General features: G+C 50.9%; 1 protein-coding gene across 1 annotated transcript in view; it reads left to right on the forward strand.

Annotated features, from left to right (window-relative positions):
• The window catches only part of LOC105991563 (CUB and sushi domain-containing protein 1-like), an 871,556-nt gene that overhangs the window by 686,785 nt on the left and 164,531 nt on the right, over positions 1-20,240 (forward strand). The window contains exons 26-29 of the mRNA XM_013024215.1: positions 1,058-1,220; positions 8,039-8,286; positions 14,516-14,654; positions 17,380-17,567. Coding sequence (XP_012879669.1) covers positions 1,058-1,220; positions 8,039-8,286; positions 14,516-14,654; positions 17,380-17,567 — 738 coding nt within the window. The remainder of the gene's footprint in view (positions 1-1,057; positions 1,221-8,038; positions 8,287-14,515; positions 14,655-17,379; positions 17,568-20,240) is intronic.

The following is a 20,240-nucleotide window of genomic DNA, read 5'->3' on the forward strand; positions in this document are numbered from 1 at the left end:
GGGGCGCGGGGAGGGGTGGGGGCTTGTGGTCCCCCGTGGGCCCTGCTGTGCCCTCTGCCAGGCTGCCCCGGCCCCGGGCGGGCACCTGGGATGGCCCTGGAGCCGCTCTGTTGCCCACAGCCTTCAAGGCCGAGGGTGGACGGGTGTGGGACGGGTCAGGGTCGGGATTTACCGAGGAAAGCTGGCCTAGGTCGGGGTGATGGAGAAGTTGTCCCCCTCGGCGGCCTGCTTTGAGGCGGTCCTGTGGGAGCGGCGAGTCTGGGGTCAGCAGGCGCGCAGGGCGCACTATCAGAGCTAACCCCTGGGGAAACCGGCCATTCCTCTCACGGGGGCGCTACTGCGTCCCTTTGTGGGGGTGCGCAGCCGCGCTGTGTCTGGCGAGCCTGTGGGCATTTTCCTGAAGTAGGGCGAGGCCACCAGGGGAGGGCTCCTTCCAAGTCATCATGGGCAGGTAGCGCGAGTCTCCATGGAACTCATTCCCGGGTGTTTTAGGGAGAGATGGAAAGGGCCGCGGGTTTCTCAGCGGTGGGCCAGGCCTGTGGCTTACTCCTGCCATCCGGCCCGGGGGAGGCTGAGAGGAGAGACACGGAGGCCGGCCTCTGCTTGGGGAAAGTGAATGCGACCTTTTCTAAGCTCTCCCAGCCATGTGAGAAACAGAGCCGAGGATGGAGGTTCCAGGACTTCCCCAGACCCTGTGTCAACAGAAGAGGCTGGGTCCAGCAGCGTGCCTCTGTCCTCTTGATGTAGATGCAAGTGAGAGCTTAGGATCTAGCTGCAAACTCTTGGGTGAAAAGGCAGACCCTGTTTCCAAAACAACTGGTGATAAAGAGCTGGAGGTGTCACCCAGCGACACAGCCCCTGCCTCATGAGCACGAGGCCCTGAGTTCAAATCCCAGGTGGCCAAGGACAGTTCCAGGGAAGCGAAATTCACCAGATTTCCTCTTGCTCGCCTTTCTCTGTCTGAGCTGAAGTGCCTGCGCTCGTCCATGGGCACGGAGCCGTGGCCTCGCGGGGTTTCCTCGGTGTGGTTGACTCACCGCCCCTGCCTGCCCCACAGGTCTCCTGAGCTCGCGGGGACGGGGCGTTACCAGGAGAAAGGTTCACGTGTACAAGGCTTACCTGGCAGGACGGGCGAGGGCCGAGCTGTGGTGCGGCAGGAGGGCTGGGCGGCCACAGGGCCCCCGAGCACCGGGAGGGGGTGGACGCCGGCTCTCCCACGGGTGAGCAGCGCAGCGCACCGTGCTCGTTCACCTGAAGCCTTTGTTGCGTCCGTGTTTCCATCAGCTCGTACTCTCCAGCGTGGATTCCACTCCCCCTCCCCAGCATTCCCCGCCCCGTGGCCCCCTCCCCAGCATCCCCCCCGCGGCCCCCTCCCCAGCATCCCCCCCCGCGGCCCCCTCCCCATCTCACCCGCGTCGCTCTCCCTGACCAGCTGCCACCCTTTTGCCTCCCGCTCGCTCTGCGGAACCTGTAATTTGGAATCTTCTGATTCCATCACAAATGACCCCCTTGGTTTAAAGCCTGGATGGACGGGCCGCTGCGTCCGGTGAGGGCGGAAGGCGCCCGTGGAGTCCACGCGGGGACACAGCTCTCTGTGCTCAGTCAACCCATCTCACCTGAGAGGAGCCTTCCCTCCCAGGAGAGGACCCGAGGGCCGCTAGTACACAGGACGCCCGTGGACGCGCTGCTGTCCTCCCGGCCCCACGTGGCGGACGCCGGGAACACGAACACGAACACGAACCTGGCTGGAATTACACCATCAGCCCAACGCTTTACACAAGAGCTTAAACACCATTGGACCGGGCCTTAAACACAAGAAAAGGGGAGATGAGCACAGAAGACGGACCTTTACACTAGGTGAGATACCCCGGGGCGGAGTCTCCCACGGAGGACTGAATCCACCTCTCCCCCTCTGAGGACAGAGTTCATCTCTCCCTCCAAGACTGGAATCCGCCTCTCCCCTCCGAGGGGCAGCAGGACTGGGCATTCTCAGATTTTGCAGAATCGATTTCTTCAGAGCTGCTGGTAGTAGCTGGGGGCCACAGGACATGCCTCTCCAATTTGCGTTGATGAAAGGTCATCATGTAAGGGGTGCATTTTCATAGGAAAACAGAGAGGCTTCGGCCTGAGACTGTATTAGAGGCCAGAGCCAACCAGAGAGCCCGGCTGAGAGGCAGGTTCCTGCACAGAGGCTCCATGCGCAGGTGGACGGAGCTGGCCGCCCCTCTGCTCTCTGAAGTCAAGGGGACCACAGAGGACAGACCCTGTGCCCCCGTACCCTCCACTTGTGAGCAAATCCACACACCATGGCCTTCCTCTGGCCCTGTTGGCCAGACGCCAGACCCAGCACGCACACACACCATGCATACAGAGGCTTGCATTACGATGCTCAGCTCCAAGGCTAGATCCTGGACCCCATGCGGTTCTGGGGTGAGAGCGTCAGCAAGATCAGTACCAGTGGGTAAGACGTGGAGAGACGCAGCTCCTCTCCTCCCAGGTGTATCCTGCATGCTAATCACTCACCAGGAAGTCAGCCGAGTCTACAACGATGCTTGCTGGAGTATGATCACGAAATCTGCTCGCGCTGAAAGCCGCCTGGTTGCAGGCTGGCCGTGGTCTCATGCCCACTCTTTCACACCACCTTTGAGCCGGTTTTCTCTACAGGTTTCACACTCCAAAGCAGCACAGGGGTGGACGGGGAGATGGATGAGGTGTTGTTTGAAAAAGAAAGGCTCCCACGTATGACTGGTTATTTACCTCTGTTGCCTTTTACATGCATGTCCCATTACCAGGACTATTCCCATCATCATCAATCACCATAACCAGCGCACACCGGCTTATCCCTGCTCACACCAGCTCATGCCAGCTTATACCTGCTCATACCAACTCACCAGTTCACACGAGCTCATCAGCTCACATCAGCTCACACCAGTTCACACCAGCTCATCAGCTCACACCAGCTCACTCCAGTTCACACCAGCTCACACTAGCTCACTCCAGTTCACACCAGCTCACACTAACTCACACTAGCTCACACCAGCTTATACCAGACCATCAGCTCACATCAGCTCACCAAGCACCAGCTCATACCAGCTCACCCCAGTTCACACCAGCTCACACTAGCTCACACCAGCTCATACTAATTCATACCAGTTCACACCAGCTAATCAGCTCACATTAGCTCACCCCAGTTCACACCAGCTCACACTAGCTCACTCCAGCTCACACTAGCTCACACCAGCTCACACTAGCTCATCAGCTCACATCAGCTCACCAGCAAACCCCAGCGCACCAGCTCAGGCCAGCCCTGTGGCCAGCATGCCAGCTGCACTCCAGCAGCCCAGCCCCTCTTTACAGAGGTTGTGTTAGGGCTGAGGCCTGGTCTCTGCCATGTGGAGGAGGCCTGCCCTCAGGTTTATGTCTCCTCCTCCAGCACTGGGGTTTTGTGACTGTTTAGACTCAGTTCTGGAGACAGACTGACTCAGGGGAAACGCTGTGCGATAAAGGTCAGTGTATGGTTCTCAAATTAGCTTCCTCTCTCTCTGGCCTCCCATTTCACCCCTCAAGGCTGACAATGGTAGCATCCTCTGGACGCTTGCATGGCAGGAAAGCACCAGAGAGCATGGCTGCCATCCAGGACGGCAAAGGAGGGAAAGTGGGTAGATACCGCTCTCTCCAGCCAGCGTTACTGGCTGGGTCCCTGAGCTTCCCCAGGCCAGGCCCCCACAGAGGCCGCCGAGAGCCAACCACGGGAGTGCAGCAGTGTGCGTGGGAACTCCGCGCTGCTCCTGCCCCCCAGTCTGCCCTGCGTGCTGCTCCTGCCCCCCCCCAGTCTGCCCTGCGTGGCACCCATGTCTCCATGGAAAGCTAAAGGCCTACTGACTTGCTGCTGATTGGATGATGCTAGAAACGGATCTTTGGGGAATGACAGTGCACTTTTCTTCTTCTTTTTTTAAACCTAGTTTTGTTTTTATTTTGAAGAAGCCAAAAATCTAAAAAGAAAAAAGAATGAAGGATCCTGTGGTTTCATGAAGATGCAGAAAACGGAATTTTATGGTACATTCAAAGTGTAAAACCTGCATTACTATTGAATACAAACTGATTTTACAATAAACTTAAGTTGTGTACTATTTTTAAGCATCAACGAATAAGCATACTTGGTTTTCATAACGATGTTACTTTCTGACATGATGAAAACAAACCTGCCAATCACCATTTTGTCTCAGAACATGGGTAGTTGCTTTTGCTTTATTAAAGATAAAAGAGCTTAGTTCACAGAGAATTCCTGAGAACTTAAGAAAAGTAATCCAAGTTCTATTCTTCTATCATGATCACTATTACTCCACCAGGCTGTTCTGATTCAAGCAACCATGTAGTATGGATCTCTTAAAAATATAGCGCACAGCTAAAATCATTAAAACATGTATTTATAAGAAATATAAAAAATAATAATTCCAAAGTTTTTCTAAAATGGAATTTAATAGAGAGGGAGCGGGAGAGAGAAATCAGTGATAATCTCTTTCCAACAACTTAGGGAGTCTCTGTGTGAATCTGAGATAAACTCAGGTCTACAGTTCTTATGGATGGACAAGGGAATTCAGCTATGAAACTTGAGGGAGCGAGTAAGCGGAAAGGCTCAGGACGATTACCAGGAAGTGCTAATTGTGTCTGGGTAGACGGTGAGGGGCAGGGGATGTGTGCTGCCTGTTCGGCTGTGAGGCCCGTCACAGTGAGCACTGCATGTCCATGTGATCAGCCTGAGCCATTGTCCTGGGACCCCCCACCCCCGCCCTGTGGGGCTTGCTGGGTAATAAATTCACATGCCAAGTCAACATGGTTGGCTTGTTTCTGTCACACAGATGGTAGAATTCCATCTGACTTACGTTTGGCAGACGTACGTTTTAATGTGGGCCCATAGCTATTAAGTATTTGTTAAGCATCAAGAGCATAACAGTAGCTGGGTCGGTGGCTCCTACCTGTAAATCCCAACTTCTCTCTGGAGGCTGAGGGGGGAGGATCAGAAGCTGGAGGATGGCTTGGGCTATGGAGCAGGATTCTGTCTCAAGATAGGACCCAGAAGTGTTGGGTGTGTAGATTTGGAGAAGGCGGGTGTGAGGCCTTTGCACAGGTTCAGTCCCCAGAGCCCAAAACAAAACAAACCAACCAAAAAGATCATAAAAGCAACCTTTCCACGTGGAAGCGTTATTGCAGAGTTGCGGAGGGGCCTTACCGCTGCTGTTATTCATGTTTCTGTTTCTGTCTGCACATCTGTGTTAATGCTGGTGCCTCCTCTGAGAAGCTGCAGCCTTTCATGCTTTATGAAGGTTCCCTGCATCTGCCTGGGGAATCCTCTTCCTCCTTCTTTTTCATTTTTTCTTTTTTCTTGCTCACGGTAACAGGATTGATTCAGGCTCCTGGGTAAAGGGGAATTGTGTTAACTAGAAAGGACTTGTGTTTGGTTTGGAAATCTTCATGTTATTATCATTCCGTGGAAACAGATGTTATGTCCGGCGGTAGGTGCTGCTGACAGCTGACCTGTGGCTTCACGCTTGCCAGTATTTACCAGGAATTTTACAGTCAGGAAATCTATCCTGATTTCTCCTGTGTAAGGACATCAGAATCGCCTAATCTGTGTGGCAACTCCTGTCATCCTTGCAATACCTTCAAAGTTTGAAATTAAATCCATCTGTGCATGAAAACAAATAGGAACAACATGGTTGGTACCCATTGTGCATCAATCAAGTAGACACTGTGGTGTAGACACACGCTACTTGTAAGCAAAGCTGTTATTCTGAGGAAACCGGAGATATACTTACTGTGTGAGAAGCAAGACCAGCCCCAGCCGCCATCTGCAGAACTGGGACACCGGAAGGACACAGGACACAGGACCACACCGCGCACATGGCGGTACCACTGCGAGAGCCGGCCCCGCTACACAGCAGAGCCGCGTCTTGTTTCCTGGGGGTTTTCTGTCAGGATCACTGTTGGCTATGTAGCAGATGACCTGAGTACTCCAATCCACACTTTCTTCTCGTCACCATGATCATTGTTACAGATATTCCACGGAAACGAACCCTTTCACCAGTGACGCACACACAGCCGTTAGTGGAGCCGACGCTCTGAATACGTGTGCTGCGGGGCTGCACGCGGAAGGGCTGGACATAATTGGAGGGTGAATAAACTGGATTCCACAGTGGTAAAGAAAACCGTGCCGAAACTTTAACCCAAGCGCACTGGCCTCCGGAAGGAACCCGGAGTGCTCTGCATTTCCAGCTCATGTGATGGGACCGGGGGCTCCAGGAGCACAGGTTTATACTAGGTTGGTGTGAGTGCTGGGACTCACCTTCCTTCCTTGGAAAACCTGTGCCCCTTTGTCCATACTGTGTATCTTAATGAACGAGCATCGACTGCTGTTCATTAAAGAGATTCATGGGAAAACCGCAGCATAGATGGATAGATTGTCTGTCTAAAGTATTATATTTTAGACCCTATAGACGCTAGCTATGTCTGTATGATTAGCTCTGTCTGTCTATGTGTCTATCCTCTCCCGGCTCTGTGGCAGTGCGCATCATAAACGTCACTGCACAACAGAGTGGGCTGCAGCGATGTGTCCAGAACTCCACGGGACAGCTTCCTATGTAGCTGTCCTGCTGTCACTGTGCAGAGAGGCAAGGCAGGGTAACGTAAGCTAACCAGAGCCGGTGGGAGAGGCGAGTGGCGCCCGCCCTGGCCGGCCCTGGCCTCTTGATCGTTTCCTACTTGCTACCTGGATTGGAGGCCACCCCGTGGCTTCTGTCCCGGGTTTTAGATGCACTGCACGAGCTCCCATCTTAACGCTGCAGTTCCACAGCTCCCGCCCCGGCTGGGCTTTGGAGCGGGGAGGAGAGCCGGCCCAGCCCACTACCTCCCCTCCTCTTCCCAGTTGATAGGAGCCTGGAATTGTTTTTTTCCAGAGTGTTAGAAGATGGTGATTGTAAGCGCTCACTAAGTTCTAGTGAAGCCCTGATGAGCTGCTCCCGTCTGACGTGGCGTTCTTGGTATCGGCCCTTCTAGCGAGGGCCCCGAGCCCCTGAGCACAGCTCTGCAGTGTCACCGGCCCACTGTTGTCCATCACTCTGTCCTTCCTGGGCTGGAGGCCCTCTGTGGCTAGAAGCCCATGTGTACACCACATCGCAGCCTTTACACAAGGGGAGAGGCAGACGGGCTCGGTGGGACGCTGGGGCGGGGAGGTGAGGCTGGGGCCACCCGTCTTATGCCTGAAGACCTGGTAGAGAAGCACACTGCCGGTCCTCATCCTGTACGGGCGGGTGGGAGCAGAGGCTGCGCTCTCCTGAAAGTAAGATTGAATTAAAGTAAGATCTGTAAGCTTTGGCTCCTCAGGCGTGCTTCCTGGCTGTGGGTGAGCGTCTGGCTGCGTGTGGCAGCGTGTGGCAGGCGACGGTGAGGCCCGAGCATTGGCAGGACACCTGGCCTGGAGAAGCAGCTCCCTCAGAAGTAGAGTGATGGGTGTGTCCCGTGTGAGCACCGGGGCCGGCCTCCGCCGCTCTGAGGAGCCCGAGCCTGTCTGGCAGGCTGCCGCTGGCTGCTCACATGGTTTGAAGTTCCCAGCACATGTTTTTAAAGTCAAAGTGCAGACCGTCATCTCAGAGCCATTGCTAAGAGGTGGGGGTGGGGGTGGGGTGGCCGGCTGAGTGCTGGCCATTTTGATCATCTCCCTGGGCCCTGTCCCCCACAGGCCTGCCTCCCATCTGGACCCTCAGCACAGAGTTCAGACCTTAAGGACATTCTTCCTTAGAGACGGGTGTGCTCTGATTAGATCGTTTAACCGTGGCTGGCTTTTTAATTAAGGTATAACTGAGGAGTTACTGGAGGGAGTGTGGGTGTACCCTGTGTAATATAGGGATAAGGTGCTAAACTTGATAAAATCCATAGCCACTTACATTCTCAAGAAGGTGTTGCTAGCAAGCTGCTGCCATCAGAGAGATCCGTGGCGGAGCAGTCCTTCGTGTTCACCGCACGTCGCCCTTGTTCTGGGCAGAAGCCGTCCCCCAGATGCTGTCCGCGCCTCTGATGTGGCCTGCCTGTTCTTTGCAGCCTCCATCGCTTCCACCTGCAATGATCCCGGGACGATGCAGAACGGGACCCGCTACGGTGACAGCAGGGAGCCCGGTGACACCATCACCTTCCAGTGCGACCCTGGCTACCAGCTCCAAGGACAGGCCAAGGTCACCTGTGTGCAGCTCAACAGCCGGTTCTTCTGGCAGCCAGACCCTCCGACCTGCATAGGTATCAGCCACGCAGAGGCAGAGATTCTGTGTGTAGATGTGTGCCCATGCTGTCCCATGTGCCCCTCCTGCTGTGCTGTGTGTGGATGTGCACCCGTGCCCTCCTGCTGTGCTGTGTGTGGATGTGCGCCCGTGCCCCATTGAACTGTCCTGCTTCTGACGGCTGGGTTGGAGTTGTCTCTCAAGAGTTCCTGAAAGGTCCTTGGATGATCTGGGGCCACACAAAAATTCTATGTTAAACCTTTAAGCTTTATTTAATTATGTGAAATAAAGGAAGTAGCTTATTTAATGTACAGTAATTGACATTTATCTAGCATTTCTCATCCTTAGTAACTCTTATATAAACATGGATCAGCCAAAGTACTGCAATTTTAAATTGCAAAGGGCTCAAAATTCATATCCCTACCATTACTATTCTCATTTGCAATATGAGAAAAGGCCCCTAAGCAAAACCTCCTTACTAAAGAGCACTTTCTCTTGTGAGATGTGCTTTGCCCACAGTAGCAGCACATGCTAAATAGAATCCTGAAAGCTAGAAATTATATTGTCTCAGTGAAAATGAAGACCAAAGGAAAAGATTTTCTTCCATTTCATTAAAATTGTATTGCCTGGCCTTATTGGAAGGGTGATAGATGGTTTTGCAGCCTTTGGTTTGAATAACCATCTAAGGTGATCTACCACAAATGTGATTTTAGGGAGATACATTTTATATAAGGTAGTAATTACATGTACATTGTCTCTTCTTTCAATTAAACATTTTAATATAAAATGCCTATTTAGAGTATTTCATCTTTATTTTCAAAAGAAACTCTACTTAGCTTCATTATTTTAATGAACTATCACAGTTCAATTAGAACTTTTTCATAGTCTTTTTGAAGAATGTTAAGTTTAATTAATCTTAGCAGAGAGAGAGAGAGAGAGAATGGGATGTTAGGCCACAGTTAAGGGGTTCCTTAAGGGGTTACTTTGCATACTGTGACCTTGAAGAGATTTTTGTAGTGTAAAGGAAATTTTATTCTCCCCAGAACACCAGCGAAGAAATTCTCCATTGTCAGATCCTCCGTGTTCTAGGGAGAATTTAGGGAAATAATTATAGTCCCTTATCCTGGACTATTCACGAAGACAGATGAAATTTTGTGCTGTCGCCTGGTCAGACAGCGGCCCATGTTTGCTCCATGTGTGGGTCAGACACAGCCCATTTTTGTATCATATGTGTGGCAGACGGCAGCCTGTGTTTGCTCCATGTGTGGGGAGACAGCAGCCCATTTTTGTATCATATGTGTGGGCAGACAGCAGCCCATGTTTGCGTCATGTGTGGGCAGACAGCAGCCCGTGTTTGCATCATGTGTGGCAGACAGCAGCCCATGTTTGCATCATGTGTGGCAGACAGCAGCCTGTGTTTGCGTCATGTGTGGGGAGACAGCAGCCCGTGTTTGTGTCATGTGTGGGCAGAAAGCAGCCCGTGTTTGCATCATGTGTGGGCAGACAGCAGCCTGTGTTTGCGTCATGTGTGGGGAGAGAGCAGCCCGTGTTTGCGTCATGTGTGTCAGACAGCAGCCCGTGTTTGTGTCATGTGTGGTCAGACAGCAGCCCGTGTTTGCTTCATGTGTGGTCAGACAGCAGCCCGTGTTTGTGTCATGTGTGGCAGACAGCAGCCCGTGTTTGCGTCATGTGTGGGGAGACAGCAGTCCGTGTTTGCGTCATGTGTGGGGCCCATTTGTATTTCCTGACCTCGGTGAGTCCTGCCATGCATTTAAGTGACTGTGGAATTACCAGGAGCCTTGAAGTTGCTGCAGGTTTCTTTTCCTGGGTGGAGGCATTCCCTATAATTCAGCCTCCGTTTAACCACCAGCCTGGGTTTAATTAGAAAGGATTTGTTATTCTTTTTTGCCAGTCCTGGGCTTGAACTCAGGCCTGGACACTGTCCCTGAGCTTCTTTTGCTCAAGGCTAGTGCTCTACCCTTTTGAGCCACAGTACCACTTCCGGATTTTTCTGTGTATGTGGTACTGAGGAATCAAACCCAGGACCTCATGCATGCTAGGCAAGCACTCTACCTCTGAGCCACCTTCCCAGCCAGCCCCAGAAAGACTTTTTATTTTAACCTTGCCACTTTCACATGTTTTAACTTTGTGGAGGAACATACTCAAAAGCAACACAACTACAAGTTGGTCTCTAAGAGGCAATTCAGCTCTTAGGTTCATCTAAGATATGATCATCCCGCAAACCATTCCACACTTTTTTGTTAAAAGTATGACTTTTGGTTAAGGTGACTAGGGGTAGCCACCTAGTTTGGGCCAGCAACTATTAATTCTGTGCTAAGCAGTTTAAGTTGTTTCAAAGGCAGGCTGGAATCATCTGCTGGCAATTGAATGATCACTTATTTTAGCAATTAGACGCAGCTCACATGTAGACCTTATGGGAGAGCTGTAATTGGAACAAGTGAACAGTGTCTTTTAATTACATCATACTTCTGCTTGTTTTAGCAGTAGGGCTTCTGTCCTCTGTAAAATATCCACATAACAGGACAGAGGCTGGTCTGATGCAGCCAGCAGGCAATTCTGTGCTCAGGATTCAAGACACTGCTTAATTTCCCTTTTCCCTTTTCCTTTTTTAAAGATAATATGTGTTGATTGTAGTTATCAATAAGCCCTAGTAAGACACAAAGAGGAGAGAAAGGCTGTTACCATCAGTAGAGTCATAGAATCATAAAATTCATGATTATATAGTCACCTATTTTGAAGTGTGTTTAAGAAACACTGCCTGAATGATTATTTTACAAGCTATAGGTTTCATTTATCAGCAAATGCTTCTTTAGTGTTATGTTTCCTTCCAGTCATTTTTCATGACTGCATAGCATGTCTGCAGAAGGCAGCTCTGCTTGCTCAGAACAGCAATACCATGTGTATATATGCACATGCACACACACACACACACACACACACACACACACACAAACACACACACACCCCTCTTCAGCTGACTGCAGCTGAAGCTGCAGTTATTGACCCATGAAGTGATTTAGGCGCTGTTCCTCTGGAGAGAGGTATAACGAACTCTGTGTTGCACAAAGCACACCGAGGATCATTCACAAATTGGTAAATCCCATTTTCTACAAGCTCGCATCCCTGTGGGACATTTGTCCAAACTCACTCACGACTGTGACACTGGATTAAGGCAAGTGGGCTTCTTCCCCACAACTTAGAAACTCCGAGCCTGTGGTAGTTCTGACCTTCATAACTTAATGTGGACGCAGCGCTGAACCCTCATGATAGCTGGCATTTTAAGTTCATATATGCCCAGGCTAGGCAGCTCACTAACTTCCTTTCCCCTCCACACAGTAGCGTCTTATGCCCTGCTTGGTTTCCTCTGTGTGAGATCGCCTGACTTCCCATTTCCAGGCCCATTTCCACCTGTGGCTAATTTCTCTCTGGCTCTGCGTGGTGCCTTCCTCCCTCTCCCTGCAAGTACCCTGCAAATGGACTTCTGCACTGTCTGGACGGATGACTGCTTTCCACAGGTCAAATGACCACTGATCAATGGACCGCGCTGTTGGAGCAGGCATTCCTCCAAACCCTCTGGTCTCCGCGGTCAGGAGCCTGTAGTCATGTTTACCCAGTCCAGATTCTATAGAATCCTCTGTCTTGGGAGCCCACATTCACTTTTTCCAGCTCCAAATTCTATAGAATTCTGGACAGCAGAAACTTAGCCTGAGTTTGCTAAATTCTCTCTTCTTTCTTTTTCTTTCTTTCTTTCTTTCTTTCTTTTTTTCTTTCTTTCTTTCTTTCTCTCTCTCTTTCCTTCCTCCCTCGCTCCCTCCCTCCCTCCCTCCCTCCTTCCCTCCTTTCCTCCTTCCCTCCTTTCTTTCTTTCTTTCTTTCTTTCTTTCTTTCTTTCTTTCTTTCTTTCTTTCTTTCTTTCTTTTCTTTCTTTCTCCATGGGGCTTGAACTCTGGGCCTGAGCGCTGTCCTTCAGCTCTTCAGCTCAAGGCTGGCACTCTACCACTTGAGCCACATCGCCACATCTGGTCTTCTGGTGGCTTATTGGAGAAAAGTCTCATGGACTTTTCTGCTAGGCCTGGCTTTGACTTCGATCCTCAGGTCTCAGCCTCCTGAGTAGCTAGATGACAGGCGTGAGCCACTGGTGCCCAGCCTCTAAATTCTATTTGCTATCCCTCCTGGACCTGCAGGATGTCTGTCTAAGGACTGATTATCTCTGGAAGGGGCGAGTGCACACATGGTTTGATGCAGATGGTGAAGAGTAGAGTGCTGACACCTTGCCACAGATCATGGGGAGGCCCTGTGCCCAGGGCCAGTGGGGTGAGGATTTGGGTTTTACCTCTAGGCCCTTCCCTGTTGGTGTTTCCTGGAGCTTCTGAGCTGCCTTTTCTGCTAAATTCCAATCCTATCCAAACCATTTTGCAAGCTCTCTAGTTAAAACCTAATGGAGCTCAAAAGCGGGGCCCCAGGACTCAAGGGAATGCACACTCAGCCGGCTGTGGCACTTAGTTCCACCTCTCAGCCTTGAAACTGCTTCTTCTGCATTGGCCTCTCAGGAGAGGCCAGGATTTCTTGGGCTTCCTGTGAGTCAGTTCTTACATCACAGCCGAAGCCTGCCTGCTGGGAGCAGCCTGGGACAGAGCCCCGACCCTGTTCGTTTTCATCTTCCAAACCTGTTTGGGATGGAACCTTCTCGACTTTTGCCTCCCTCTCTCTGGGGGAGGGGCACCAGCCTCAGGGTCTGGCTGGTATCGCTTCTGAGCATGCACCTCCCAGACATGGCCAGGGCATCATTCAGACGTTGTCTTCAATCAGACTCGAGTTTGCAACAAAAATCTCCTGGCTTTAATTTTGTTTCTTCTTTTGGAAAGCAGCTCACCCATCTCTGAGCCCTGCGGTGCACAGACCTCGCAGGGCCCCGCTTTGCACGCTCTGTTTTCCACAGGGCTGTGGAGTGGGGGTGACTGCCAGCCTGGGGGATTGTTTTCCTGCTTGTGTCTGTGGAGAGTTATAGGAATGTCGCCATTTAATTGGAGTGATTGGTTAAAGCAATCCGCTACCCCTCGGAGTCCCCCATTTTAAAAACATCACCAGCGCAAGATGTGTGTCCTTATGTATTCGTGCTGTCTCACCAGCTTCCTTGTGGTAGAAGATTAAAGAGAATTTCTTATCGAGTGCATAAAGCGATACTAAACATTTTCAGATTCAAGAACAAACAGGAAGCCTATTAAAACAAGCTCTCTATTACTGCTTGCCAGCACAGAGGGCAGCGTAACTAATTCTGAATTCATCATCACCACTGTGCTTCCTTCCTACAGTGACTTCCGAGCAATCTCATCAAATTGTATTTTGGAGGTAAACTTCCCATCTCAACTTCTACTTACTACACACACACACACACACACACACACACACACACAAACATATACATATAAGTGTGTGTACATCTCTCTCTCTCTCTCTCTCTATATATATATATACATATATATGCCACTTAAATGGAGTTTGTTTTGCTACTTTGATGTGTGGGATAAACAGCTAGGCCCTACACCTCCCAGAAAGCCACAGGAAGCCTACAGTGACGTTTGTTCACTTAGCCAGCACTTCCAGAGTACTAATGATCTAGGAAATGTCAGAAATGTGTAGAATCAGAGGCAAAGCAAACAACAGATAGAGGTTATTTATTACATTGCACGAAGCTGTGTCCTAGAAAAAATAAATGGCTGTAACCTACATAAAATGGAAAAACAATTACAAAGACCATGTGGTGATGTCCAGGGATATTTTTATCTCCAAGTTGTATTTTGGGGGTGAGGGAGATGGAGGGGGTTTGGGTAAAATTTTATAGTCATAAAATTGTATTTGTCAATAGTTTGAGAATTTTTCTTATATGTAGTTTTATATATAATATATTACTATGTATTCTGTCATGTTTCATTATAATGCATTATGTTACATATTATATGTTCTGTTGTGTTCCATTATATATATATATGTGTGTGTGTGTGTGTGTGTATATACATATACATATATATGTATATATATATATATATATATATATATATGAAGAAGCATGACAGAACATTTTTCAACAAGCACATGAGAAATGTTCTGGTTTTCTGGGTCCTACAGTTTTATCTCGGTAATGGACACCACAGTGCTTTGGGTGGGAGAGGCTCGGGTTCCCCCCCCTCGCCCCTCAGCTAACCTCCCTGTTGGCTTTGCTCTCTGTAGCTGCGTGTGGAGGGAATCTCACAGGACCGGCGGGTGTCATTTTGTCCCCCAACTACCCCCAGCCCTACCCCCCTGGGAAGGAGTGCGACTGGCGGATAAAGGTGAACGCGGACTTCGTCATCGCCTTGATATTCAAAAGGTACGTGTCGTGCAGGGTCCCGCTCGGTCCCGCTGTCAGTTAGACTGGAAATGCTCACCAGAGGTGACTTCATGAAGTGCTTCAAGCCTCTCTCTACCTTTGGTCTAGGAGAGCTCTGGGCCTCGTGTCTGCGGACACGCCCTGCGTGGCAGGCACCATGGTCCGAGTGGACACTGCTGCTGTGCGCAGAAGCACTGTGCTAGCCCGTGCACACGCGCTAAGTTCAAACACGGTCTGTCCTGCTCAGAGAGACTCCTGTGGCAGAGGCTTGATCAGCAGACCGTAGAGTCGCAAACTCTGACACAAGCACGTTCCATAGTATTTCCAGTCAGCGAGCCCCGCTCCTCTCCAGCCGAGAGGCTGATGCTTCTCCACACTGAGGACGTGGGGCTCCTCTGGCTGGAGAGCTGGAATTTCACCGCGCTCAGGAAGCAAAACTCCTCCTACGGTGAGGGCCGGGGGGTGGGGTGGACATACTCCATCTAGACCCCAGTTGTGGGAGTTGCGTGCATCCTTGCCTTTGGAGATGATAAAAGCTCAAACACTGATTTGATAAGACAGATTCTGTAGTATGCCCTTATTTTTGTACAGTTCATGGAATTTAAATTTTATTGAATACCACAGTTGTATCCAGTGTGACACTTTGATTGTTGACTTGAGTAGACATGATATTTTATTATTCTTTAGACTGCCCAGGGGATTGCTCAGCTAGCCAGGGTCCCAGCGTTCAGCTGTATGTATTTAACCCCCACGGGGCCACTCCTCTCCTGTGGCCCGTGCATCTCTGCTCAGGGATGGGTGCCTCTCACGGGTCATGGTGAGCTCTGAGTGACACCTGTTCCCAGCGTCTGTAACTCTGCAGGTAAAACACAGTGACAAGCCATCACTGTCTGAGTTTACTAAAGCCGCCACCATTTTCCAAAGCAAAGGAGGCTGGCTGGCGTGTATCTTGGTATCACTGAGTCTTTGTTTAGTGCCACACTCTTACCACCGTGGTCCGTATTGTGGGGTGCGGAGGCCGGAACGAGGGAGGGCACTGGGCTGGAGCTGCCTGGGCCCGTGTGGCGCCAGCCCCTCCGTCCACAGGGACAGCTCACAAAGGCTGGTGTTGGAGGCTGGTCACAGGGGGACCCACCTGGGAGGCCCATCCAGGAGGGATGATGGATCTGGATGAGGAATGGGAGAGAATTCCAGGACTGGCAGCACGGAGGCCTCCCCGGGCTCGGGCTGGATCCTGCGGTCAGTGTGGAGGGACACCTTCACCTGCTCCTGGGCCGCTGCACTGACATGCAAGGCCTGGAAGCCCTGTCCTGTGGGCTGGCATTAGAGCTCACATGTGTGCATAGCATTGTAGGTTCAAATACCACAGGTCTTGGCGAAGAGAAGCATATTCACTATACACGTCACCCTAGCCTTCTGTGTATAAGCTACAGTTTATATGAAGAGAGATCAGACAGGTGAGTTTTTCCTGCATCTGGTAGCATTTTCAGGGTTCAATAAATAACCTATACTAATAACCAACTCTGCCAGATGCTGGGAATGGAACAGTCAAATGCAAATGACATTTTGTGAAGTATTCTAAATAAAATGATTATGCCAATAAAATTCCACTCAGTTGACACAGTTCCTACAAGCCCCCCAACTTAGTAACTGCCATCTTTCACTCCCTCATTTCTGACGTCAGAGAAGTGGCAAATGAGCAGACAAAGTCCCAGGGGCTGGGAGCCCGAGAGCTTCCTGCCTTGGCAGGGGCCCAGGGCTGCCCAGGGCCTTCAGCAGGCGGCTGGACCCCAGGAGATTGCCTGCTGCTCCTGCTTTTCCCCGGACACACCAGACAAACTAGAACCACTTAAGCAGCACATTGTGCTAATTACCAAATGACACGGCCCTTTCTGCCCCAATTATTGAAGATTTCTGCCAACAGGAAGAAAAAACCATTGCTGGCTGCCTTTGTGGCACCTTTGTGAAAGATGCAAAGACACTCACGTGAGGAGGAGAGGAGGGTGGAGGCCAGCAAGGTGACCTCAGCTCCTCCTCCTCGCTGGTCAGCAGGGCTGGACCACAGGGGGCCACTGATGGCCCTGCGGCCGTGGCAGGGGCAGGCAGTGCACGCTATCCCAGTCCTTGCCGGGGTATTAATAAAAAGCAGAGGAAGAGACCGGGGGACGCACGCATACATAGAGAAAGAGAGAGCGAAAATGGAGTGTCTGGGTGTTGTTCCCAAATGGAGTGTCTGGGTGTTGTTCCCAGACGTTACTCTTGTGGGTAATGTTATATTGGCTGATTTAGCTGAGAAACCATGAATTACAATTTCGAAGATAAAAATATATGAAGATCTTTAAAAAATTCTTTTAGGATACACAGTGATACCCACATGATATAATATATATTATATGTAATGCACACACATATATAGATAAATATAATTAAAAACACTCCCATAAAATTCAAATCTTGATGAGGATAATGTGTTGGTAGCCTCCTGCTGTGAGTCTGTCATTAGCAAACTGGTGGGTGTTACACTTACTGCCGTTACGTCTCGTCTCTTCTGAGCCGCGTCGAGGGTGGCGGGCATGCAGAACACTAGTATCCAGCACAAGGGGTGCTGCTGCATGGTGCTTGCCGCTACATTGAACTGGACTGCCTGCGTGCTGAAATTCCAACACAAAGGCCCGCCAGGCCTGATCAAGAATTCACCCCCTCCCCTCCTCTCCTTGCCCTTCAGTTTCAACATGGAGCCGAGCTACGACTTCCTGCACATCTACGAAGGTGAGGACTCCAACAGCCCCCTGATTGGGAGCTTCCAGGGCTCCCAGGCCCCGGACAGGATCGAGAGCAGCGGGAACAGCCTCCTGCTGGCCTTCCGCAGCGATGCCTCCGTGGGCCTGTCCGGCTTTGCCATTGAGTTTAAAGGTACTTGGGAGGTGTGGGGACGGGGGGGCGGGGCTCTGTGAAGCGTCCTGGGCCTGCGTCATCCAGGTCCCTGCCCTGGATCCCACGTCCCCAGGGAAAGAACCCACCGCTCCCCAGAGAAGGAATCCCAGAGTCACACGGACAGCTCTTGCCAACACGAAATTATTTTTGATTGCCTTACTGTTCATTTTTTTTAGGTTGGAGAATTTCCTCCCAAGTTGTATACTAATTTAGAAATAATCTGGAGCCTATGCATGTAGTAATTTGAGGACGTTTGTCAGCTGGTTGATGTCTTCAGAATGGCTAGGTTTAGAGTGGGCTTGGTTTTCCTCCACTCTTCCTACCACAGACAGCCCGTGCTTCCCCTCCCTCCCTCACAGCCCCCTGTGGGCCTCGAGAGCTCTGGGCTGGCAGCGCTGGCTTTGAGACCCGCCACACCTCTCGTAAGATGCAGAGAAACCAGACAATCACAAACCCACCGCAGATCCACCAAACTCAAGCATTGTGTCCTTGGGTTTGTGCATTCAAATACATTGTTCAATGTCTAATCTCCATGTGAACCACGGAAACACAAGGTATGACACGAGGAATCAGAGAAGGACATGTAACAGAGGACCCCTTCTCAGCATGTCTTTATTCACAAGGCCATGGAAATATGTGTGCTCAGTTTTGACTTCCTTTTCTAGAGAAAACTGCAAGGCAAAAAAAAAGACCTGTGTTGTGTGTGTGTTTGAAATTGGGTCTTGAGCTGTGCAGCTCTGATGACCAGCCTTGAGCCTGTGTTCCTTTCAGGACCTGAGTTCAGGCCTGGCTTTTGAGGATACATGTTATCTCTGTCACATCTTCAATAGAACCATAGTTTTATGGCTTTAAATAGATGAACTAATTTCCCCCAAAACATAAAGATGTGCAAACTTAGTGGTCTTTATCAAACTATAGAAAAATACTTAGACACTTGGGCAGCAGAGGAAGGCCCTGTGTCTTTTGCATAAGAAGTCCTTGCAAGTGCTTGGTCTATGCCACCAAAACAAACACAGCCAAGCAGCCAGCAGACAAACAACAAAAAGAAACACCTACCCAGAGGAGGAGAGGAGGAAGAGATGTAGGAGGAGGAAGAAGAGGTAGAGGAGGAGGAGGAAGAGGAGGAGGAAAGGAAGAGAGGAGGAAAGAGATGTAGGAGGAGGAGGAGGTAGAGGAGGGGCAGGAGGATCTGGAGGAGGGAGAAGACGAAGAGGAGGATGTAGAGGAGCAGGACGTAGATGAGGGAGAAGAGGAGGAGGAGGATGTAGAGGAGCAGAACGTAGATGAGGGTGAAGAGGAGGAGGAGGTCGGTTGCTGGGTCCCCAGGCACGCCGAACCAGTCAGGAGTTCAGGAAGTAAAGGACACAGACAGCGCCAGGCCAGTGGCCCCTCTGTTGGCACTCTTCAGAACAGAACATCCACCTCTGGTTTTAGAAAGGTCTCCTGTGGCATCTGTGGCCATGTGTCGAGGGAAAGAAGCACTGGAGCTCCTATTTCCAGAGCAGCTCCCACCAGGCAGCCAGGCTGGCAAGAGCGCCCCGCCGGGCACCGTGGAAGGAGAAGAGGCCCAGGGCATCTCACCCCGCAGCCAGCTCGGGCCCCACACGCAGCCTCCACGCAGCCTCCAGTGTGGGAGCACGAAGCTATCCCTAAGTGGAAAGGACAAGAACTGCAGTAAAACACACAGGTTATGAAGCCGTCTAATTAGGAGCAGGGTGAATTGCGAGCAGAAAAAGGTGCTGTGATTTATCACCAAGATCCTGCACTGACAGCCTCGTAAACAGAACGAAAAGATTAGACACAGTTGGTCTGAGGAAATCCCGGCCACCGGAATTCAGATTAGTGCCTGGAAGTAGCAGGCTGTGTACAGAGCTCCTGGCCAGAGCAGAACTCATGCTGAAAGAGACGTGGAGCAGCAGACAGCCAAAAGGCACGGGGCTGTGGATGTGGACAGACGCCGGGGGCACAGTGAGCTTGCAGTAGGAGAAATGAAGTCGGAGAGCCTGGTGCTTCACACGCCAGCTGCTCAGCAACTCTGAATGAACGCCTGCATGAAAGCAAACCGGGCACGATGAAACAGCTGTTCACAGCCTGCAGGTGTGTGTTCTGCTCTCTCTGATACTCCAGGCCACCACAACAAACCCTGGTACCATTTGCCAGGTATCGCACAGCTTTTCAAGAAAGCCAATGGAGAACACTGGTCCCACAACACCCAGCCACACTCTGCGAGACCAACATCAGGAAAATACAACTCCCGACACACCTGTGAAGAAAACACCAGCAAAATTCAACACTGACCCCTCTGTGAGACCAACACCAGCAAAATAGAATACCCGACACACTTGTGAAGAAAACACCAGCAAAATAGAATACCCGACCACACTCTGTGAGAGCAACACCAGCAAAATACAACACCGGACACACCTGTGAAGAAAACGCCAGCAAAATCCAGTTATGGAACTGGTTTGGTGTGTGTGGTGGTCAGCATTGCAGGTGATTTTCAGGGAAGCTCTCTGCTCCATGTTGATCGAGGGCCGGTAAAAGTGTCTCCGCTAACACTTTCCCGAAGGCTCTGGGGTGGCTTGCTTGCCTGGTTTTCCTCTGCTGAGCTGCCCCGTTGTGCAGAGGTGCAGTGTGAGCACCAGAGCCAGG

Source organism: Dipodomys ordii, unplaced genomic scaffold (assembly GCF_000151885.1).
Source record: "Dipodomys ordii isolate 6190 unplaced genomic scaffold, Dord_2.0 Scaffold74, whole genome shotgun sequence".
NCBI classification, from domain to species: domain Eukaryota; kingdom Metazoa; phylum Chordata; class Mammalia; order Rodentia; family Heteromyidae; genus Dipodomys; species Dipodomys ordii.